General features: G+C 32.6%; 1 protein-coding gene across 1 annotated transcript; it reads right to left on the bottom strand.

The window, feature by feature from the left end:
- Nucleotides 1–14,952: 14,952 nt before the first annotated feature.
- LOC143225184 (venom protease-like) lies at nucleotides 14,953–23,305 on the bottom strand. The gene is made up of 6 exons (XM_076454152.1): nucleotides 23,100–23,305; nucleotides 21,121–21,209; nucleotides 19,977–20,065; nucleotides 18,958–19,241; nucleotides 16,375–16,529; nucleotides 14,953–15,664 (listed from the first exon to the last, which is right to left on the bottom strand). Exons 1-6 carry the CDS (start codon nucleotides 23,185–23,187, stop codon nucleotides 15,503–15,505), a joined length of 867 nt encoding a protein of 288 aa, XP_076310267.1. The 5' UTR covers nucleotides 23,188–23,305; the 3' UTR covers nucleotides 14,953–15,502.
- Between the last annotated feature and the right edge of the window lie 3,016 nt (nucleotides 23,306–26,321).

Below are 26,321 nucleotides of genomic sequence, written 5' to 3'. Positions count from 1 at the left end.
GCTTAGGATTTTTATAAGTGGAATGTTTCTTTATTTACTGGTTGGCAAACAGAGTGCTGCGAAGAGAGTATATTGTTTCTAGATGTTCAAGATTACATTGTTGATAAAATGACAGATTATTTGTGTTTTGTGAGTGAAAATTTAGGGTGTTAATAAAAAGAGTAATAATTTGTCTACTGGGGTTAAAACTTATGGTGTTGATAAAAGGATAGATAATTTTTTGCAAGACACAAAAAGATAGAATGTTATGAAGAAGATAGATAATTTGTTTACTAGAGACTAAAGCTATAGTTGGTGGAACTGAGAGACATATGCACTCTCTTCATTTTGAATAATTATAGAAGTTAGTAATAGAGACTTGTGTATAAACATCATGGAATATCAGTTTCAGTTTTGAATTCAATGGCCATGGTTAACATAGCAAATTAGATGTTTCCAGTGCTCTAGAATTTCAATTCACTATGTCTGAAGCTTAGGGCATTTCATTAGCTACTGCCACATTAACATCAAACCTTTGAAAGGTACACTCCATCAGAAAGTTGTAGTTTTCCCTTTTAGAAAACTGGTTCCAAATAAAACTGGCTCTTTCCAAGATGTAGGTAATAGTAACTGTAATTAACAATTATTTTTATACGTGTTTGTTTTTGAATTTCACACAAAGCTACATGAGGGCTATCTGTGCTATTTTTATATCAGTTCAAGCTTATCCATTTAGTGACTGTTTAATTCATGCCCAAAGGCTTGAATAAATTTAAATTGGACTTTCAAACATATGCTTAAAAAGATTGTGAATCATGAATAAACTTCAGTGAAAGCAATATATGTAATAAATCATGATGAGTTTTAAAGGAATGATTGACTAGTTTCTATTTTAACATGGCACTGACATCAAAACAGCTGTTTGTTAACAAGGAATAGTATGGTCACTCATACAAATTGGGGCAGCCATTTCATCATATTACTAACACATAAACAGCTGATAACAAGATTAGAAAATTTGACCTTGCGTTTGCCTAACCAAGTAACACTTTTGTTTCTATAAACCAGAAGGTTAGCATGACCCAGTAGTTAGGGCACTTGACTCACAATCTGAGTGTGGCGGGCCACAGTTTCAAAATCCCATCACAATAAACATGCTCACCCTTTCAGTTGTGAGGGTGTTATAATATGACGGGCAACCCCATTATTCCCTGGTAAAAGAGCAGCCCAAGAGTTGGTGGTGGGTGATGATGACTAGCTGCATACCCTGTGGTATTACACTGCTAGATTAGGGATGCCTAGCACAGATAGCCCTTGTGTAGCTTTGTGCAAAATTCAAAAACAAATAAAGCAGAAATTTTATTTCAGTATCATTCAATTAGATGTATTAGTTTTCCAGATACACATAAGGACTTTTAATCATAAATTAAGTGATTATTTCAAAAGCTTTTGGTGATATAAATTATAAAATTGAATAGTTTGGTTTGAATTTTGCACAAAGATACACAAGGGCTATCTGCGCTCGTTGTTCCTAATTTAGCAGTGTAAGACTAGAGGGAAGGCAGCTAGTCATTACCACCCACTGCCAACTCTTGGGCTACTCTTTTACCAACAAACAGTGGGGTTGACCTTCACATTATAACACTCCCACAGCTGAAAGGGCATGTTTAGTGTGACAGGGATTTGAACCTGCGATTCTCAGATTATGAGTTATCATGGATCAAATGTCTATATGCAGGACATTCAAAGTTTGAGATTCACACATCTAATACCCATCAACTGAGTGATAAATCTTGCTTTCTCTAATCCCTTAGAATAGATCTTGGAATAGTTTTCATTCACATCTCAACAAAAATAAATTAGATCAACAAAGTCATACTCTCCTTCTTCCCACCCTAAACTGTGCAAATATGTTGTACACCACTGAATATGTCTATTGTCCTCATTGGATAACATTTACTTTGAAAATGGTGCCTTAAAACTATACATGTTGGTTCATCCTTTACATATTTAATGGCCAACTCCTTTACAACACAAACATCTGCTAATCTGAACACTTTGAATTTTATTATGGCAGCTCTGCCCTTTCTTTTCCTTCAACTGTATTATTCCAGGTTAAGTTAAACTTGAATGTTGTCAACAGCATTTTCTATCATTATCTTGTATACTTGTCATGAACAGTTGCTGATCACTCTGGATTTCTCATCAGGACTTCAAGATGTGGTAATTCACTCATGCACTTTGACTTGTTTATCATGCTTCCACTCAAGGTGCCTTCAAATAACTTGAATAGCATTTTCTTTGCTGTTATAGAGTTGCTTTTCTGTTCTCTGTTGTCATTGATTAAGTCTTTTTCTGATTGTGTCACTTTGGAACCTTTTTTGTTGTCACCACCAGCTAACTCTCAAACTTTACACAACTTGATTTTCAAACCCTTTTTTTTTTCTAATCCTATTAATTCTGCCAAATAATTTTGATTTATAATGATCACATCAGCCAACTTCATTGACTTATTATATTAGTTTTAATTTCGTCATTGGTCTATACAATCAGTCTACATTCTAAATAGATGGGTCACCATCATCTAATTCAACCACTTCAGTGACCTCTGAACAGGACAACCTTCTATTGTTGCCTGGTCCTGTTCTAGTTTTCTTTCTGAATTTACACAGCCCATCTAACTTCCACAATTTCTTCAAAGCCAATTTGACATGTACTGTATATAATGTCATATGTGCTAATACCACTATCAAGCATGATGTTATCATTACTGAATCAGACAGTTTCCACTTATCTTACCTGTTGTTTTTTTTGCAGTAGCTCTTAAATAGTCTACATGCTATTGAAGTTCTTTAATACTCAACACTACTCTCACATGGGGTAAGTGTTAAATTTGCTCTAATATACCTAACAGCTTTTTAAAGACTGAATCTACATTTATGCTCTGAATTAACTTTGATTCTTTCATACTTAATAATTCTTGCCAACTTGGTATTCTTATATTTAATGTGATTCCTGTATACTTTGTTTTACTTCTAACACTGACTGGAAATATAATTCCTCGACCATGAGAAACAATTTTTAGCCAGTCTAAGCTATCCGCTATACCTTAATTTAACCTCTTTACCCTGGTAATCAAAATGATGTACATTGGATTTAAGGCATACTGCTGATAAGGTAAATTTGTCCTTTACATTGAACAAACAAGTTCCTGAGGTTTTTGTTTTACACAAGTGCAATGGCTTAAAAATAATTTCTCTCTTTTTACATAATTCAGCTATTCTATCATTATTTCCTGCACACATTACATAATTACAAGTCATAATGAGTATTGAATAGGTTCCTGAATTAGGGTCAAGTACTCGAATAGGACCAAAACATCTCAACATATCTTCCTTCATCATTTCTAAGTAAGCATACTGATCACTTGAAACAACAATGTATTGGTTTTCATTTTCTATAGTTAAAACTGATGAGTAGTTTAACATCAATAGTAAGGATATGATTCCATATAACTTTAACACTCTATCAGTTGCTTCCAAAGATATCTCTATAAATATCCTTAGAGTATCTCTTACTGCAGCTGTCTTTATGTTAACCCATACATAATGCATGCAAATCTGTTCATTATGCATTAGGAGTTATCTTGATACAAACTGTAAGAGTGGAGGTAATCTTCTTTCAGTTTTATCTAATACTCTCTTTAATTTACTTGGTAGTATAAAGTATGAACTCGGCTTCTTATCTGTAGTTACATACGGTGTGTGTACTAATTGAACTAATGCTCTTTTCTACTTGCAACCATAAGCAATAATTATTGTAGGTTATTTTGAATCCAAAAATCTAAAACTAAAATGTAGTTCCTGTCTTATGAAGTTATGTCTGTCTTACCCTGGCATGTATCAATGTATTAGTAATATTTACTAGTTCTGTGGATACTTTCCTAATCTCTTGGTCATGTAACTCAGTGTTTAATACAATGAAAACATTATAGTCACTTGTTCACCTATTAAATGAATTTCTCTAGATACCTGTCTCTGACATTCTACCTTTTTGTTTAATTCCAATAAATCATCTGTGATTGTGATTCTCAACAATAACTTCAAAATGTTTCCACCTGCACATACTAGATCACATTTTTGTGGAGTCCAATCTGAGATTGAAATGCTATCTTTAAGCTTTAGTAACAGATCCTGTCTCGGTAAGCTATCTTCTAACTTATGTCTTATAATTCAGTTCTTCCTATAAAGTTCTCACTAAACATAAGATAGCCATTCCCTGACTTGTCATATAATATGAAATCATATTTTCTGAGCCTCTGACATCAAAACTAACAAGAATATTCACTTTTAAAGATTTCTTGAAAGCTACTAGTTCCTCTTGTAACCAGACTAATAACCAAATATACTTCAGAAACAGTATATTTTTGACAATTATCCACTTATCTTCAGATATATAAAATGTCCTTTTTCAACTATAATCATACCCATTTTATTCTCCAATGGAACAATACTTACATTTTGTCCAGCCATGTTTCCAACCATTGATATCACAGTGATCATGGTAGATCTATAGATATGTCTTCTACTAATATGCATAAAAATAAATGCCTAATAAAAGTATATAACATATATAATGATACATATACATTTCTCATCCTACTCAAATAATCTTAATAACAATTTCCTAAATGGTTTATCACATTATTAAAGGTGTGATATATATACTACTTTTTTTTTATTATTAGAATTAACATCATTTTTAGGTCTCTGTACAACCATATGAGGATTAAAGTTTGCTCATCTCCTTATAGATGTAGGGGTCACTTTTGGTTGAATCAATACAGGACTGCATAATTTAAGATTAAGTGATGGGTCACTGTAACAGCTTGTCATCACTGGAGTATTTGAAACACTACCTTCTACTGATGGGGCATTAATGTCACTATCCACATTACTAACTGGGTCATTTACTGTCATGACAACCTCATCACATAATATATTACTAGGGTCCTTTAACTCTGGGGTTTTTATCTCTAAGTTGTTTCTCCCTCATACAAAATAATCTAGCTCACTTAATTAAATCATCAGTTTTCATTACTAGATTCTCATCTTTAACATCTGCCTTGGTTTCATCAGTTGTACATTAATACTGGTAAGGTTTATGTTATTTTACTTTCTTTATTCTATTAACATCAGGCTCGGCATGGCCAGGTGGTTAAAGCACTCGACTAGTAATCCATGGGTTCTGGGTTTGAATCCCCGTTACACTGAACATCCCTGCCCTTTCAGCCATGAGGGCATTATAATGTGATGGTCAATCCTACTATTCATCGGTAAAAGAGAAGCCCAAGGGTTGGCAGTGGGTGGTGATGACTAGCTGCTTTCCCTCTTGTCTTATACTGCTAAATTATGGATGACTAGTGCAGATATCCCTCGTGTAGCTTTGCATGAAATTCAAAATAAATCAAACTATTAACATGTACTAACTGTGCATGTTTTCCATAGATCTCTTGAATCTCAAAATTAACTGGGCTCATTTGTTTAAGAACCCTAAAAGGACCTTTCATAAATTCACCAACTTTTTTGGTGTTTTCTTTCTTAATAGTAGGGATATATAACAATACCTTATCCCCTGGTCTTATGTCATTAGTTTGAATTTTCTTATGTGCTTGTTCCTATCTATGCTCAGTTGCTTTTGTTAATTGTTTATTAGCTAATTCAAATTCTAACTGCCTTTACTGTAATGATTCATAATCTACTGCATAATTCACCTTTCTAGGAGCTGATCTCCTGCATAGGAGCTTACATCTGTACCATGTGATAGAAAGAATGGGCTTCCCTGAGTAAACTCAGTTTCAGCACTTTTGTATACTAACAACAGTAAAGGAACTTGCTCATTCAATGTTTTCTGATATTTCTCACAGTATTTGGAGATAATGTCCAATAAAGTTCTATAGAACTATTTTACTAACATATGAGCTGTTGAATAGTAAGTCATGGTTTCAAATTTCTTAACATCTAGCAACTTGCAAACTTCCTAAGTTAACTTATAAATGAAGTTACTACCTCTATCTGTTAGTAAATGCTAGGGTATACTGAGTCTAACTACTATTTTATTCACAAAAGCTTTGACAATCGTTTCTGTTTCTTGGTCAGGCAAGCACATTGCCTCAAGAAATCTAGTCAGGTAATCTGCAACTACTAACATATATTTGTTTCCTACATATAATGTAGACAATGAACCTAAAATAAACTTGCCATTCATTCTAAGGGGGCATTCTTAAAATAAAGGCTTGTCTTTCATCTCTGGACATTCAGTACATGAATAGCAGTAATCTTTAATGTCTTGTTTTCACAAAAGCTAAATGCTCTTCAAATGACGTGTCATGACATATTTTCATAATTTTCAGTTTTAAGCCATGGGGTACAACTATCTGCAATGACCTGTTCTTATCAGATCTGATTCTAACATGTATTCTACATTTTCTCCCCGTAATACATTCTTTTTAAAATTATTTATTGATTCATCTTTTTTTTGTTAATCACATGATCCAAATTTCAACTTGCTACTCCTCATTTTCTGTTTTTACTCTTATTTTGCTAATAGTCTCTAATCCTACTCAGAGAATCAACATTAGAATATTTTCTACCTGATCTACATAGTATTTCAAAATCATAATCATGTAACAATAATGACCATCTCATTAATCTAGAGGAGGGAACTTTTAATGTCATTAATCATCTTAATGGTGCATGATCTGAACAAAAGTAAACTTCCTACCACACAGATAACAACAGAAACTTTTAACTTCATGCACTAAGGCTAAGTATTCCTATTCTGTAATTTAATAATTTATTTCAGCTTTTCCTGTCTACTCATACACTATAGGATGTTCTTTTCCATTTTCATCTAATTGTGATAATTCTGCACCTACTGCAAAATCTGAAGTATATGTGCTTCAGATAAATTTTTTTACTGAAATCTGGGTAGCTTAAAACTGATGCCTTTAATAAAGTATCTCTTAATTTCTTGAGTGTTTCCTGTCTCAAATTCATCCACTGGAAGAATTTCCTTTTTTATTTAATCAGTTAAAAGATTTTGCCAGCAATGCAAAATGCAATATAAATCTTCTATAACATCCTACAACCCTGAGACATATACAAACATTTTTTAATGTTTTAGGCACTGGATAATTCTTAAAAACCTCTTACTTTTTTGGGTCAGGTTTTACATCATCTGCAGTTAACCATATCACCTAGATATTCTACTTTTTCTTCAAAAACTAACATTTACTTGGTTTAAGCCTTAAGTTTGCTTCTTCTAATCTATCAAATGCATGTCTTAACCTCTCTAAGTGTTCTTGAAAACTTGTAGCAAGCTATAACATCATCTAAATACAAAAAGCATTCTAAATCTTGCACCCCTGATAACATAACATCCATTAATCTCTGAAAGTTTGAAGGAGCATTACATTAGTCTAAGGGTATTCTATCAAACTGATAATTACTTGAAGATAATATGAAAGCAGTTTTATTTACATATTCCTCTTCCATTTCTAACTGCACATCTTCAATTCTACCCTGTGCTTCTCTGACACTCTGTCTATAGTGGTATTTACCATCTTAGAGGTAACATCTTATTACTAAAATCAGCAAAAATATCAACTTCAACACTTCCATGTTGTTGACAACCACAAGATTGGCAAAGTCTACTTCCAAAGTGGCAGCCTCTATTGTGGCTACAGTGATGAAGGTATGGCCAGTTTTTGAAAGTGTATAACCTTATTACTGAATAAGGAGTCTGCATAGATCACTAGTCTCAGCTCCTGAAAAGATCTTTGAGAGGGTGGAGCTATCAATAAACCCCCAACTGAGGTATACCTGCCACTCACACTACAAAAATCAAGCAGTCAGACCTGGGCATTTTACATGTGTAAGGAAGGCCATTTATTAAAGTGATAAGAACAGCTAGTGTAGTTTGAAAAAGAGGTATATCAACTTCAATAAGATCTGATATAAATTTGTTTGTAAAAGTGTAATATTCCCATTGTTAACAACTTTTATTTGCTAACATAATATTGTAATTAAAAGGCAATGCAATGTGTAATTTTTTATCTGTGTTAAAGAGGTTTTCTTTATTTTTATATGTGTGTGTGTGTATTTCCTGTTTATTAGCCAATATTGGAAGCATAGCATTTTAGACCACCACTCCTAAAGAGGAATTTAGATCTGCATAACAGGAATAACATTTTGGCCCAAAATAAGGCAAGATGTCTTTCAGTTTCATAAAACTTGTTATACCTGTCAGTTTGTTGATATTTGTTTAAGCTCACTGGAGAGGGAATTTTGTATACATTAAGGCACCTCCTAGTGACCCACACTATTTGAAGTTGGGTCCAGTCAGACTGAATCTGTACCAAGGTAGAAGAATGGCTGTATTAAATTTATCATATGACATTGGTCTTCCTTTTGACAATTCCCAATAAATCATAATTTTATCAGTATATATTATTGTTTTGTTATAATTGGTATACTATTAACCTCAGAAGCTATAATTGTGATTAATGCTTATTAATTTGGAACTTTAGATACTTGACTACAAATTTTTATAAACTATTTAACTTCAGTGGGTTCACAATTGAAATTGTAGTACGTAATATGACAAATTTGAAGCTCGTGTCCGACATCTGAATCAGAGACAAACTTCAATATAAATTAAAATTCAATTCATAATTAATATTTAAAGGGGCAACAAAATTTGTTTATGTGTGATTATCAAGATTTTCTTGAATCACCCTCCCTCAAACTAGAATAATACAACAAAAATTAATTGCTCAAACCTGCCAATGCTTTAGAACTAGATGTTATAAATAAAAAGCATGTTATTGAAATGCTAGTGAATGTTTGTTTACTTGCTTGACATTAAACACAAAGTAGCACAATGAGCTATATGTGTTTTGCCTATTGCTGGTATCAAAACCCAGATTCTAGTGTTGTAAGTTTCCAGATGTATTTCTGCCACTGGGAGCATTAGTCAATGAAGAATCACAATTTGGTTTTTGAAGAAGCATTAAGGGAATGCTATAGTATCTCCACTATCAGAATTGAGTGGTAAAGGTAAGTTAGAAATCCAGTGAATACTCAAACAAATAGAGCTAGAATGAGCCTGTATCAAAGCTGAAAGAGAAAAGAAATGTCTTAAGGCCAAAAAAGACTGAAAAAAAAATTAAGGTGAAAGAAATGGAAGTTAAACTCAACTCTAATCAACCAAGGACAAATGACAACTTTGATCTTAATATGTTAAACTTCCACCACTGAATAAAAATGAAGTTGATAAATATTTCCAACATATTAAGGTTTACCAAACCATGGAATGGCCCAATGAAAAATGTTCATTATTATTCCAAAGTGTTTTAACTGGTAAAGCACATGAAACTTGTGCTGCCCTCTTTCTCTAGAAGACTATACAAATTATATCAAGGTTAAAGCAGCTGTTCTCAAAGCATACAAGTTAATACAGCAGACTTATTATAAAAAGTTTCAAGGTTATCATAAGCAAGATAATCAAACTTCTATGGAATTTGCCCATAAAGAAGAGGTTTAATTTGATTGATGGTGTAATTCTATACATAGTGGCTAACATTTTGACAAACTGAGACAATTATGTGTAATTGAGGAGTTTAAACTCTGTACAAATGACATTCTCAAAACTAACCTGGATGAAAAGAAAGTTGAAACACTACAGAAAACAGCTGCTTTTTCCAATGATTATGCTTTAACACATAAAGCCACTTTTCATGAAAAGAAATTCCTATCATTTCAACAAAAACTTCTATTTCTTCAGTCCCCTAAAGTTGGGGATTCTTTTTAAAAATCCAGCTCCCTTAACCCAAAATCTTCTGACAGTCGAGATAAGACTTCACCAAAACCAACAAGACCTGTCTGTTATTTTTGTAAAATAACCTGGTCATGTTATGTCTAATTGTTAGTGCTTGAAAAAGAAAAAGGTGGCAATGCCCAATGCATTTATATCAACATATGGATGTGGTTTCACTAGATCACCTAATGTTATTAATTCTACCACTGATACAGAGGCTGGTGTAATCAGGGAGAAATTTAGATCTATTGTGTCTGTTGATACTGTGTATTTGACAAATGACACTGCCAATGCCATACCCAAGTGTATTCTATATGACATTTGGATGACTCAGTTGTTGTTGGTTGAATGTATGTTGCCCTTAGATTCGAGTTCTGCTGCTGGTGAGTCTGGTATCATTTGGATTATTGAGGCTGGCATTGTTCATATTTCTCTTTATAACATTTATTTAACATCAGGCCTAGTTTTGGGACCATTCTGGTTGGAGTAAAACTTACTCTGCTATACAAGGGTATATCATTTTTGTTGAGAAACAATTTGGCTAGGAAAACGTTGCCAAACCCAAGATGGTTAGTGAGCTGATCACTGTTCTATCTAAGGATGATGTTGTTCAGGAGAATTCAGATGTGTTTCTTTCATGTGCTGTGACTTGAGCTCAGATGAAGAAATTAAGCCCAAACAAATGATAAAAACTTGTTCAGAAGACGATATTATAGATTTGTCTTGGGCACTTTTTGTATCTGATGGGGATCTTCTGGGTGATTGTCCTACTGATGATTATTTGAGGAGTGACAGTAATAGATGTGAGGGATCTGGTTCACCTGGTAAAGGTAAAGTGATTATTGAGCAAGAAAAGATTCCACAGATATTTTCACCATTTTAAAGATATGTACTCCCAAAATATGAACTGGAGAAAGTTCCAACTGGTTATTTTTCAAAAATGATGTTCTATGAGGAAATAGAGATTTGAAAGAATGCAACATCAAATTGACTAATTTTGAAGCTCAAACCAAAGTTGATTGTATTGTGAATTATCCAACTCTTACCAACAAGTAAAGTTTGATAAAATTTTTGTGAATGGTTGGTTATTGCAGGAAGTTTTGTAAAGATGTTGCTGATAACATTGTACCATTAATAAACGTATTGAAAGAAAATCAAAAGTTCAAGTTCTCTAAAACATGTCAATCTGTTTTTGAAAAGTACAAACCTTTATTGTGCATTTACCTTTTGTTGATAGCACCTGATTTTGAAAAGCCTTTCGCATTAGCTGTTGATGCCAGACATACAGTAAATAAAGGTCTAGTAGAAAAAGACAATAGTTGACAATAATAGTACTATTGTGCTTCAATGTTAAACAAGTAAATCATTTACGACTTCACAATTATTTTCAGACATGTTACATTACCCCTCAGTATCACTAATAAGCTGTTCCTCGTGCCGTCTGCCTTTTAATTTCCTATGCTGTCACAGGGCTAGAAAAAATCTCTGCATATGACAATATTATTATGCTAATAATACATTTTTCTAATAGGAGGGTGATGTAACCATCAATTTTACCTTTGCCCAATTACGTCACTCTTTGGCAGACTTGTAGTCAGTCGTGTTTATTTTCTACTTATTAAATAGCATTAGTTGTCGATCTTGATATTTAGGCCTAATTTTTTCTTCTAACTAAAGAGTAAACTTTGTAATTTCTTTTTCAATTCGAAATTAAATATTGAAAGAAATAAAAATTGAGTTTGTTCAGGGCTCTTTTGAAGATTATGAAGAACGTATTCCTTTATATTAATTAAATGAATATTAAAATTATTAGAATATTGTCGATCATTTTACAACTGTTTATCTCGCGACACGAAGTAGTAGTCTTTATTTAAATTCAGTTTTACTACTTCGGAAGAGGAGAGAAAAATAAATCAAATGGAAGAGATGAAACAAAAAGTTACAGAAAGAAAATAATGTTCTATCTTATGTGTACAATTAATCTAAACGGGTTGAGTACAACGAAGGCGAAGATCTGGTGTGCTGTGTTCTTTGTAGAAAGTTTAATAGGGGGCTATATTTGTCATGGGAACAAATAACTAAAATTGCCCTTTGAAACAATATGATGCAAGTACACATCAGCTCAAAGAAAACAGGACTTTATTTTGCTCACATACTGGAGAAGTGGAGGCAAGAATAGGTGTAAGTGCATGTGCTAGTACCAGGGAACCAGTTGTAGTTGGGTTCCCCGCTGGTACAGCGGTAAGTATTCGAATTTACAACGGTAAAATCAGGGGTTCAATTCCCCTCGGAAGATTCAGCAGATAGCACTGATGGAGCAAATGTGAACTTAAAGAAAAAACACAGTGTGGTAAAACTTGTTCTAGCTATAACGATTTGTTTTTTATAATTGACCTAAACTGTCAATCATGTTTGCAAGTAAGCGTTTTGGTCAATTTAACCTTTCAATAGTTACATCACTTAAAGTATATAATTAATTTTAAAAAGCCGTTTAAATCACTTTAATCTAGGACAAGTACATTTGAAGTTTAATTTTTTAGACCTGTTCTTTATACCAAATCTTGAACAATAAGAAAAATAACCTCTTGTTTTATAAGTTAGTCATACCCAGATTTTGCGATACAGTTGTCTCAACTGCTCCAGCATAATAGGCCAAACATGGATCAGTGGTTAAAGTACTCGACTCATAATTTGAATCTTGTTATGGAACGTCCTCGCCCTTTCAGCAGTGGGATGTTATTATGTAATGGTTAATCTCATTGTTTTTATTGGTAAAGAATAACCCAATAATTTCTTTTCATGCACTTTATGCTACTATCTTAAGAGTAAAAAGTAAATTTGTTTTAATATATATTTGAGTTAAAAAAAGAAAATTGTGTATATCAATCTTGTTGGCAAATATAAATTTTATACATATTAATATTTAATTAACTTCTAAATTAAAGTTTAAATCCTGAACATCCTCCATGTCCTCTCTTCCACCACTTGGGGAGTAGATCGATATTCTATGCTAAAGATATATCGTCTCTTATTCTGTCAAAACTATACGGCGGGTCGATGATCTGTGGCTTTGCCAGGACTTCGGCCTTGAAGATGCTGAACCTCATTCATCATCAGGCACTTTGGCTCTGCACTTCCCCACACCAGAGCTTATACACAGAGTCTCGTGAATCTCCTCTACACCTTCTCCGTTTACAACTATCTTCACTGTATGCTTCAAACTTCGATCCTTACCACAGCATCCCACCTGAGGTTGTGTTTTCCTTCCTCATTGGGCCGTGTTTTTTTCAGAACAGACGATCTGCCATTGCTCTTTTTTACCATTGTATCCTGGCACAGTTGGATTAATTGGGTCTGTCCTTGGATGGTATTGCTGTATCCACTGATCAGCCCATTCCACCATGGCTTATTACAATCCCCAAATGTGATTTTTCTGTAAGTCATCTGAAAAAAAGCAAATACTCCTGACTGGAAGTACTGTCTGTTATTTGCTGAACATCTTCTGAATCATCCTTCCATTCCTATTTATGCGGATGGCTCGAAATCAGGTGACTCTGTGGGCTCTGCCATGGTTTGTTAAGGTATAGTGGTTGTACACAGAATCCTCTATACAGTTTCTGTGTTTACTGCCGAATTATATGCCATTTCTTTTGCCCTGGATCACATAGAAGCTAAGAAACACTCAGATTGTATTATTTATACTGACTTGCTTAGTTCTCTACTGGTCCTGGAATTCCTTCACGTTAGTTCTCACCCTGTTCTCGCCGATATTCAAAACCGACTGGCCCATTTCTCTTTAACATCTACTTCTATCCAGTTTTTTCTGGATACCAGGCCACATTGGTATTCGCGGGAACGAGCTCGCCGACACTGCAGCTAAATCTATCTGCTCTGGCACTATCACAGCTGTGCCTGTTCCTTTATCCAACAGTTGGCTCCGTATCTTTTTAATATTATTTAAGTTTTTTACTTTATACATTAAACCTTTTTTAATGTGGTTCCCTTTTAAGAATCAAGGTACATATAGTTTGATTTGAAATTTAAAAAATGGCCGTAACGTCAAATAACTCGAAATCAGGAGCAGAAATGCCAACTTCAGGTGTCTAGCGTTGATGTTTAAACTACCCATTAGTCATCCTGACGAGTTATGAAAATTAAAATTATGCTACAGAAAGTTCTTTACAACTTGTATTACTGTAGTTTCTCTGTTAATGCTGTAAACTAGATATATAAATTGGATTTAACGCTATTTATGTTTTGAATTCAAATATTAAACTTTCTTTTGTTTTACCTTAATTCCTTTTTACAAATTTTTAATAATTTAACTTTTTACCGGATGTTTGGCGTAGATAGCCTATCTGTATGACTACGCGCTGTTTTTTTTTTTTATTCTTAAATTTCTAATTATATTCACTTAACTGACCACTTTACTTCAGAAGAGACAAAGTTAATGATATTTTGTTAATTGGAAATGTTCCTTCAAATATTTATGCATTTTATACAAAATAATAATAAATTAAAAAGTCCCCAATTTGATGCTCTTTTATTTTCGGAAGAACTGGATTTTTGAGCATGTAGGCTGTGTTGCATTCGTATTTTTCCTGTTTTTTTTATTTATCCTTCCTAATATTTCAAAATCCTTTTAAGATGTTTTTTTTTTCAAAAAATGCTTTATAATTATTTTTCATCAACTCAAAAGGTAATATCTTTGGGAACTTATTAATGTTTTAAAGTTTTAAATATAATTATTATTTTCATATTTATTTATTCATTATTTAAAAATTATTATCTAATAAAATCTAAACATTTTCTATCAGAAGCATATGCGTGAGTGCATGTTTATGTTTGTTTTTATGTAACGATGCTGAAATTCAGATCAGTATTTTTAATTAACATTATATTTATGTCTTTACTGTTTAAGCTTGGTTCGATATGCACGGAACAACAATTGCTTATCTTGTATAGAGAAAATCACCAAAATTTTCGTGGTACAACAATTATCAGCAACTATTCACTACTAACAAAAATTGACAGATAAAGGATGTGTCTTAAGGATGATATTATTTCTTCTCTTTAAGTAGAAAACACACATACTTCGATAAGAAAAACAGGACACTTTATTTCTATTAATAAGAAACGACTAGCTTTTTTCCAGTGGATTTTACAAAAATAATTATTGTTTTTTTGTTTTTGTTTTTTATTTAACTTATAAATTCAATGACACTTATTCTTGCAGCGCTAAGACAGAGTTCTTGGCTGTGTATTGTGAGGAAAAATAAAGCATATTTGGTTATATTTTTTTCTTATCCAGTCTCACTGTCTACAGTTTTATAAAGCAAAACGTACACATTACTAACATAAATTGTATACTACGCCAAAACATACTTTAACATTTTTACTCTTATATCGAAACTTACAGTTATCAACAAACAGAACATGAGAACACATATATTGAAAAAATAACAACTTCTTTAAGACTTAAATGAAAGAAGGTAATACAAGTGCATGTCTCTGTGATATTCACAAAGCTTGTATAATGTGTCAGTCCAGTAAAAACATAAAGCTCTCTGGGGATAAGGAATATCGACTAGCATATAAAAGACTATACAAACTCCCTCTTCTAAACCTTAGAGAGTTCGGAGTTTCAGATGTTATCAACATGTTCAAGTATCCATGACCGGTAAAATACAACTTCTGTGTAAAGTCCAGGAAGATATTCTCGACCACAACCAATTCCCGCTGAAACTACTCCAATTACGGTAAATATGTTGTTTTTATTCATGTACAGAGGACCACCAGAATCTCCCTGGAAAATAATTAGGAAAACATAATTTCATTACTTATACTAATCTCTGGTGTGTTATAAAATGTACAAAATTATTCAACAGGAGCACACAGTTTAAGTTCTACTAGACAGAGTAGGCCAAAAGTCCGTTATCTCACTCCAAAGTAATACGTATTTCTACATGATATTTTTTCCTAACTTTATTACTCTAATTGTCTGAGGTTTTAAATATATCTTTACGAATAAACACAACATACTGATATAGTATCTAAATAAAATAGTGAAAAACATAAAACCTGTTTTCTAATATAAGAATTACGCAATCAAATGACAGCTTTTATCAAAGCAACTTATATTGCTTGTTATACAAAAACATATTTATGTACATGTATTAATAATCACCTTCAACGAATTAGAGGTCAACGATGCTATAAGTTTTACTTGGGTTGTTCAAGCCATTTTAAATCAGCAACATGTAGTTATTACACTTAAAACACAGATAATTTAGTTTCCCGGGAAAAAAAACAAAAAACATTCCTTCTCAAAATACTATATCATTCATACTGTAAAAATAAAAAAATAATAACATTATTGCAAACTAATCTATAGGATTAGTTAAAACACATATGATACCGTTTCCTACAAAAACTAACGTTCCAAAAATACTATATCATTCACACTGTAATAGTAAACTGGAAAATTTGATGTGATTTTCAGCTCACTGAACCAACCTGACAAGAATCTTTTTTTCCTTCTTTATAACCAGCACACATTTGTCCGCTTTGAAAAATCACCATCTTTCCTGCTGTGTGATACAGACTTTGGCAGTGTTTATAGTCCATTACCGGCACGTTAACCTTTTGTAGCGTATCTGCACGTTCTCCCCCTAGATAATAAATGCCAAAAACGTACTCGTACCGATTTGCTCTAACTTATGTTTACTTACATGATACATACAGAGCTACTGTTATCGAATAATATAAATACATTTTTACCCAATACAACAACCAACATTAAACTCAACATAAATAAGGAAAAATAAAACAAACATTACAGTTTCAGCTCAAAGGAAGTATCCCGTTGTACGTGATTGTCGTTGTTTTTGCCCTTTTCAGCTTAATAACTACATAACTAGCTGTTTGTACTCTTCCCACCGAAAGGTATTTAACAATGGGTTTTGGCATTATACGTTCGTAAACTTACCGTTTATAAATTATAAAAATAGATGTATATTCACAAACGTACTCTATTGCAATGCTCTATGAATTATGGTGTTCCAGTGTATTTTATTTTCTTTGACTAGGTGTGTATTAAATGTATTATTTTAGCATATATTAATAGAAATCTAGTTCGGTTTGTTCAGAGTTTACAAACTTTGTATAGGTAATTTCGCTATATCTATCACGTGATTTTGATATATGTGAGTTGAATATTTGTAATGTTTAATAACTTTTTTATAATGCAATAACATGTTATAGGAATTTAATCCGATACATTGAACATACCTTCATAGGTTAAATTAAGACTATTACTGATATAAGAGACTCGTGGCCACTGAGCAGCGTTGATTTAAAAATTAACAGTTTCCGGTAGGGATGACGAAACAAGTTAATTTGAAATTCTTGCAGGGAAGAACTGCAGGTCATCTTGTTTAACAAAACAATGTTAATTATAAGTTGAAGTAGTGTTTAAGGGCCTGGCATGGCCAAGCGCGTAAGGCGTGCGACTCGTAATCCGAGGGTCGCGGGTTCGCGCCCGCGTCGCGCTAAACACGCTCGCCCTCCCAGCCGTGGGGGGTGTATAATGTGACGGGTCAATCCCACTATTCGTTGGTAAAAGAGTAGCCCAAGAGTTGGCGGTGGGTGGTGATGACTAGCTGCCTTCCCTCTAGTCTTACACTGCTAAATTAGGGACGGCTAGCACAGATAGCCCTCGAGTAGCTTTGTGCGAAATTCCCAAACAAACAAACAAACAAAGTAGTGTTTAAAGAAACGGCTTGTATAGTTTTGCATGATATTTAATAAACAAATATGTAAATATTTCTATGGCCTCTGAACCTGGAAGACTTCTCGTTGACTACTCATGTATTTAAACAATAGAATGATTGCACTAAGCAAAAATAAATTAACTAGGTATCCCAGAAGATAAAATGCATAAATACACGCGGTCGTGTATATGTGTGTATGCTAGCTAGTAATAATATCGTGTTTTATGTTTCCATGTGTACATATAAATTACGGATTTTGACTTACAATTTGAACTGGTTTTCTTGTTATTCAATGTTTGTGATGTTTCATGTTTTATGTAAGCCTTTTAATTGTTTGATTTGATTTTTGTGTTTTATTTGTGTACGTCTAATTTGTTTCCGCATTTTTTCATAAACTTTTAGTTTTGCTCCTTTTCGACTAATTTCTTCCTACACTCTTTTAATTTTTATAGGTTAGAGACTCATGAATGTTCAGAATGCGTTGTACTTACCTAAACAGAACTAAGAATATACTATGATAGTTGTAAACTTTATTCACTAAAATCAACCTCAGTGTTTTGTGCAAGAGGTACTCTTAAGTAAACAACAGTTCATTGTCAGAATATGTACACAAAACTTATGTTAACGTTCCTGGGAATAACTTTGGTTTATATCTGTGGTTTTTTTCGCTGCCTGTGTTCTTTTGAAAAAGGAATCAAATTTGATCAAAACACAATTTTCGGTTCGAATTAAGTATTGTATTATATAGTGTATTAATTACTGTATTAAACAGTAAATTAAATACTATGTTATTTTACATTTTTATTGAATAGTATATTGTATAGTGTATTAATTACTGTATTAAATAGTAAATTAAATACTAAGTTATTTTACATTTTTTAGAATTTTAGATTAGATACATAAAATATTTAAATCTGGAATAGGTTTAAAAATGCAAATAAAACTAAAACTATTGTACATACACTTTTACGTGTAAATAAATAATTTCGTCGGAAAAGACTTGTTGTTGGATTAAAATAGTAACTAAAAACGAAAAAAGAAAAGAGAGATTGAAGTCCAAGTCAAAATCCAAATATTTAACGAAATGTATTACAATATAACGAATATAATATCCTCGTCCATTATAAATCCATATTATCAATTATACCATACTTAAATTTTAGAAGTAAAGTTTGTATGCACTAAGTATGTGTATAGTACGAAATATACATACATAACTACAATTAGACTGTATTGAACTAAAGATCCCAACTAAATCTTTATGGACAAAAATCAGCCCTGTAAGTGTAATCAACTAATAGATGAGAAATAAGCCCACGAAACTCACCTTTATCAGGCTCATTCAGCCATCCCCAGCCAGTTACAGTTACTTGTTGGCCTTTATACGAACTGGACTCCTCTGATAGTGGTAGACAAGCCGGCCAGGCATAATCGTTGAACTTTATGTCTTCTGTTAGCTCTAATAAAGCAATGTCGTTAAAGTATTTTTTCGGTTTGGAATAACTAGGATGAATAATTTTTTGCTTGACAGGAATATCCTGTGTTGGATGGTCTTCATCCTGGGACAGTCGATATTCGCCCACTCGAACTACAAAACGATTGGCAGCAAACCTACAAAATAAGATTATGTGAAAAAAAGGGTACACTTAAACTTACGAGGAGGTATATAAGGCAATTTGAAATGAATACTGAACTGTGTTTCTTTATTAAAAACAATCTGAAGGCCAGAATACACTTCTTTTTGACAATATTACTTGTACTTAATTTGCTACCCAGTGTCACAGGGGAATGTCTGCGGACTTACAAGGCTAAAAATCAGGCTTCATACCCGTAGTGGGCAGGGCACAGATATCTCTTTGTGTAGCTTTGTGTTCAATTACAAACAAACAACGTCAACTTAACTTTTCAACACTGTTAATAATGGTACACATTTATGATAATGAAATTTTACTGAAAAAATATGACAAATGATATTTAAAGCGTTTTTCTTCAGTAATGTCGTAAGACTATACATTAAAGTATTAAATATTCAATATTTAATGGAATCTGAATTCTGTTTACACTAGGAAATTTTAAGAAATAAAGCTACACTTTATTATGTAATTTCTGTAGTGAACATTGATGTACAATACCAAAATGTTGTTTTTATTTAATTAGACAGGAATAAATATATTATTTAAACCATTTAAAGCTTTGTACCGTCAGTTGCAGTTTGTGTTTTAGTGAACACTCCTGGTGTTATAAAGTCGCTTATTTCTAGTATTAAAACGGCTACACTTTAGTTCTCATAATTTATTCTCACCGTGCTGTTTATTATTTCTAGCATTTGAAGAATGTCATACTTACAGGATGACGCAATGACCTGCCGTTAAAACCCAACGTTTGGCAATAATAGTGCCTCCACAGAAATGTTGTCCATTCAATCTGATAGAAACCTGAAAACACAAAATTATATATTTTTGTTTACTTGGTTTATGATTTATTTCCTGATATTATAATTTAACACATGTTTCAAATTGTTACTCTCATTACCTTACTTTATTTTCAAGAAATAATGAATAGTTCGTTTTTTATTAGTTCGATGAACTAGTATTAATAGTGACTATGAAAATTTGGCAAAAACAATGCTAATTTTGTAATAATAAAAATACAAAACTTCAAGAGTCAAATTAATGTCTTACTATTTACAATGTTTTTCTGGTGTAAATTATAGGATGTACTTTAAAAGCCGTAAGTTACTATGATTGAAATTTAAAAGATGCACAACATTAATGCTCAAAATTGAGCACGCAGGACTATAACTATCAGATATGAATTGTTACACAAAAAGTATCAACACTGTAATTCTGTTACTTGATTTACAAGATGTAATTACAGAAAATGTAATGAAGGCATTCTGTGGCTTCATTAAACACTGTAACATAGTGGCATAGTTACGATAAATATCCACCCTTCTAGATCTCATTACATAGTTACCTGTAATTCTCTTAACCTACTGAGACTTGAAACAATGTCACCCACTATTGAAATACGTTCTGTTTTTACCTAAATTCCTTTATAAATGAAATTGAAATAAAAAATAAAAAAGAGTTGAGGGGAAGTGTGTTTTCAAAAATTGCATATTCTACATTAGTTCATGTACTTGAAAAGAACACAAATTTTAAAGGCATTTTAATAACAGTGTCATGTATTGAATTATATTTAACAAATAAGTGAAAGAAATATACATGTCTGTATTTGTTTCATTCATTTTACGAATAAAATAAAGACGTAACATTAGCAAGTGAGTTTACCTATTTAAATACATAAGAAATCAATTTGGATAAAAACTAGGTGAATCAATAAGTACAACATAGATTATCTGAGCGCTTTCAGAAGGTAAGTCTTCCTTTTTAAACAAGGAAGAAGGAAGGTATGCTTTGCGAAAGTATTTATGTCTCCAAGTTTCTTATGCATTGACTTTCCTAAGTCTATTTATAAATATACATACTAAAGAAGGGAACTCTCCATCGTGAGCATCTTCACCCCCAACAATTCGACCACTTCGTACCATTTGTTTCCCACAGGAGACATGTACGGCTTGAAAAATAAAATGACAGTTATTATGAGCTAAAAGTATATGAATAAAATTTAAATTAAAATGCAATTTAAAATAAAAACGTTTCTGTTTTTTGTGCAAATTGTGGAAAATATAATGACTATAAACATCTGGCAATCAGCTATGTTTGTGTTCCGTTTTTTCGTACAGGGAAAAATATTTCAATGTCAGATATTATAAAGTAATATAATATACATATATTGTACCAATTAGTGTGCGATTATTATTCGTATTTCAAAACTATCGAAATATAAGGCTATTTTAGAAAATTAGTTGAGATAATTTTTTTGTTTGTTTTGTTGTTGTTTTTTCAAATAACTGATTTGGAAGGAAGTATGATGAAAAGAAAATTGGAGAAAGTAATATTTGATGATTAGAGTTTGAAGATGATGCAATTACAGTGGTACGTGTTAAAGTTTGTTTGTTTAGAATTAAGCACAAAGCTACTCAATGGGCTATCTGTGCTCTGCCCAACACGAGTATCGAAAGCTGGTTTTTAGTGTGTAAGTGCGTAGACATACCACTGTACCACTGGGGAGCACGTGCTAAAGAAAAATTGAAACAAATTATTGATAAACCGGTAAGCTATACAGATAAAATCAAGTTTATATTGAATTTAAATAAACTGATAATTATAGTAAATAAGAAATGAAAATACAAGAATCAAGTAATAGAAGTTATAAATGAATATAAATATTTGGATTCTGGTTTACAATGAACAGATAAGACGGCAATGTGCAGAGACAACAACGAACTTTAGATATAATTTGGAGTAAAAAAACAAAAAAAAAACCCTCAAATGATCAATAATGCTTGTTTGTTTATTTTTGCACACAGAGCTACACAATGGGATGTCTGTGTTCTGCTAATTTCGAATATCTAAACCCGATGTTTAGCTCTATAAGCCCTCGAACATACCACTGAATCATCGGAGAGCTAATATGAATATAATATAAAAATTATGTACCTCTTTCTAAAGAGTAAATTATCTAAAAATAAACTCTGTATTCAGTTTCAGGCTTATTTAAATGTGTGTGTTTTTAGTTTCACATAATCTACATTTCTTACAGAAAGTTGTCAAAATGACTACTTTACTAGACTACTTGAACACATTTAAACATATAACAAATCGTTGTAATAATACAAAAAACTTACAATTACGCATTTGAATAAATACATAGAAATTTAATAATTTTAACTAAAATCTATAATCTTTTACGTGAGAACTTATTAAAGGTTATTTTTAAATAATGTTCAAAAAATTAACATAAATTATTAAAAGTGTGTGAAAAATCCTTTAAACAAAATTAGTGACGTGTATTCATATCAAAGAAACAAATTAATTTTAAAAGATTAAAATAGCATGCAAGAGTTGAACATTGAGTTATTACACTTTAATGTCTAAATTATTAATGTCATTTCAAGGTTTAGAATGATAAAATGATTTTTTTTTTTACTTTGCCGCAAAATTGCAAGTCCGGTATCTGTTTTTGTCGACGTTTAGGAATCGAACCTAAAATTTTACTGTTGCAAATCTGTAGTGATACCACTGACCCAGTTTGGAAATGAACACGGATAAAAATTATAGCGTTCACCTCTATTACACGGGAAACTTTTATGGTATATTTCATGCGAAAATTAAAAACGTTGTACGCCTCAGGCCTAAACTAACTATAACACTAATGTTCAAATACACAGCACAATTTATGATCTAAGCATCTATTATAGTACACATTGTTAAATACAAGTACTCACGTTTTAAATACTTTTCTTTAAGGGTGATAAGTGCATAATCAAAAAGTAGATATCATTTTGTAAACTTATCCTGTAAAAAAAAACAAAAAGAGATGGCCAACAATTATATTACCTACCTGCTGAATGTGCGGGTGAAATAATGATCGAGAGAGGGACCCAGAGTAATAACACGCAGCAGCAGCCTACCTGACTTAGGTGCATCATTTTTAGTTTGATGATGACCACGTGCACAAAACAACTAAAGAGTGTAACGTGCTGGCAGTGCGTGCTGTATTGTGTTGGAAGGCCTATGTTCAGGCTGGAACTGACGACATGCCAATGATTGGGTCCCACTATTTAAACCCTGTGGGCTTGCGGGTCGAAATGTGGGTTACAAGTCACAGTGGACAGTGAGGATCAATGATGCCCGCATTGTCCTACTGCCCTAGATAAATTGACCCCAGTTGGGAGAAATTAATAGAAGTGAAATGATGAAGCAAGGTAACATCCCACCACGCCCTCAAAACTTTCACTGTCGGGCATATCATTGTTCCACTCATGACGGCTTCTCGATAAACAGCACAGAAAGTGGTGTGACTTCTACCTAAGTGGGTCATTAGAGATTTAGTCGCCTAGATAGGTAAATAAACTTGTGTTATCTAACTTGTTGTCATATTTTGAAATATATATTAACACGTTGCTATTTCATGCATAATTGTTGTGACAGATAGATAAATAACAAAACAGGTCAAATAAATACATGAAGACTAATATTACGTTTTACACATCCAATAAATAAGAAAGAATTAGAACATATAAATAGACAAATATGATGTAAAAAATATACAAATTACGTGTTTAAATTAATTGTTATATAGATGCCATTAAAGGATTCTTATCAAATTTGCTGCCTTTTGACTTCCAAAAATCTATTACATATGCTAATTTTTGTGTCAGTTTAGTTTAATATAAAAGACAGAAAGTTATAAGCCGTTGCTAATTACTTTGGTTATCCAAAATGGCATTTAGATATTATTAGATGGATCATCTAAAATGACGTCTATGATTACAAAGAAAGCTTGTTTAACAAACAGTGGACTGCAATATCAATCCCATATTAGTCAAACTGCTTAATTAGAATGTCATAATTATTTCATGAGCTCAGTCAGTTTTTGTCATAGAATTTGCTCTTCGGTTCTAAAAGAACTCTTTTTCGGTTAAGTCAAGCAGAGAGGTTACAGTTATATGTTTGTGTGTAATATGAGGCGTGCTGATAGTTTTTGTTCTTTTGTTATTAAGCATAAATAAACATAATGGATTATCTGTACTGTGCCTATAGCGGGTATCGAATCTGGATGTTTAGAGTTAGAAGCTCTTAATTTCGCCAAGAAACCACCGAAAGGACCCAGGATACACAATAGATAATTTTTATACTACTTATCTATCTCTCGATATATATGTTCTTTAAGTAACAATTCAGTGAACTAGACTCACAGCTGTAAATGACTCTCACATAAAACGTGTGTTTTGAGTAAACTATTTCTTCTGACACTGGTTACTTTAAATTATTTTATGGCCACATTAACTCACAGTTCTTGATTACTTTATCGCTAGCAGAGTTTGTTTTTTGACACAGATGCCTTGAAAGAGTAAGACTTGAAATGATGATTTTCGTTGTTGTTGTTTTGCGATAAGTTAGGTGAGTCGTCTACTTTATTATAGGTTGTTCTTTTTCGTGTTACATATAAACAGTAGAAATCAAATACCGAAATAAGTTCATAGACTGACTCTATTTCCAGGAAATGGTCCATCGGAAACTGATTAAAATATTGAAGAACATTCACAATACCGAATTACAAAAACTATAACAGACCCTTAAATAAATTTATTTTTAGGAAATACATGCACCAATAATAAAATCTATATCTATTTTATTTATTTCTGAACTTAGAAACAAAAATGTTGATGGAGCTTCTTCTCAAGTACGAATCCCTCCATCAAAGCAAAGAGTAAAAGAAATACTAGATAGTTAAAAAACAACTTGCTTCTAGTTTTAAATAAGTTCACGTCTACATAGTAAAAAACAAATTTTTCGAGAGACTTTATGTTATGACTACTCTTGAAAATAAACGACTTTTTTGTAGCTGTAAAAGGAGAAATCGTTTTTATTTAAAAAGTTATCTATTTCCTAATTTCGTACTAACCCATATATTACACAACATTATCACCTATTTATGCTGTCCTTTTCTAGAGCCAGAGCTGTTGCATGAGTCACAGAAAATGTTCAGTTCATAATCGTGTTTCTTCTACTGCTAAGTTTGTTTGTTTGTTTTTGGAATTTCGCACAAAGCTACTCGAGGGCTATCTGTGCTAGCCGTCCCTAATTTAGCAGTGTAAGACTAGAGGGAAGGCAGCTAGTCATCACCACCCACCGCCAACTCTTGGGCTACTCTTTTACCAACGAATAGTGTGATTGACCGCACATTATAACGCCCCCACGGCTGAAAGGGCGAGCATGTTTGGCGCGACGGGAATGCGAACCCGCGATCTTCAGATTACGAGTCGCACACCTTAACATGCTTGGCCATGCCGGGTCGACTGCTAAGCTAAAAAACTTACTATCTGCATGTTATGTTGAAGTGGCGGTTATGCAATAAAAAATCATATGGCATCGGAAGAGTTGACTGCATTATGCTTTTTTTTATTCTAGAGATGACTCAGGCTATAAAACTATGGCACACACCTTCCAAATAGACAAGTGTTAACTTCACTCACACATATAAACACATGATTATTTACTGTTTATGTTATTAATCTTTCACAATCGACACCCAAGATAAAACAATGTGTATATTGAATTAAAGAGCAGATAAATATGAAAATAAAAAATATAATTATTGAACTTCTTAATTTAGTTTTTTGTAATTAGCATAAAGCTACTCATTGGGCTATCTGTGCACTGCTAAACATGAGTGTCGAGACCTGTTTTCTAGCAATGTAAGTCAGCAGACGTACCTGTGTGCCACTAAGAAAGGTACGCTTAATCTTTTGCGTGCCCTGAATTTTGGATGTAGGTGGGTTTTGCGAAAAGACCAACAAGAAGATGTTAAAATAATTACGTTTAAGTTATTGCGTATTACGTTTGTGAAATATTAAGGTACCAGAATAAATTCTAGTAGTGTTATAAAATGGACTCACTTAAGTTTTTGTTATGTCTTACAGGTGTTTGATGAGATATTACCAAGAAGAACCAATTCATTATCGAAATAATTGTTCTTTGATTACCATCAGTTTGCAGTATATTGCTTTCTTGAAGCCCCAGGTCACCCGAATAAAATAAGGTCGTCCGTTGTCCCAAT

The sequence above is a fragment of the Tachypleus tridentatus genome, chromosome 9 (assembly GCF_004210375.1).
Source record: "Tachypleus tridentatus isolate NWPU-2018 chromosome 9, ASM421037v1, whole genome shotgun sequence".
Taxonomy (NCBI): domain Eukaryota; kingdom Metazoa; phylum Arthropoda; class Merostomata; order Xiphosura; family Limulidae; genus Tachypleus; species Tachypleus tridentatus.
The sequence above is the reverse complement of the archived record's forward strand: the minus strand, read 5'-3'. Positions and strand labels throughout refer to the sequence as shown.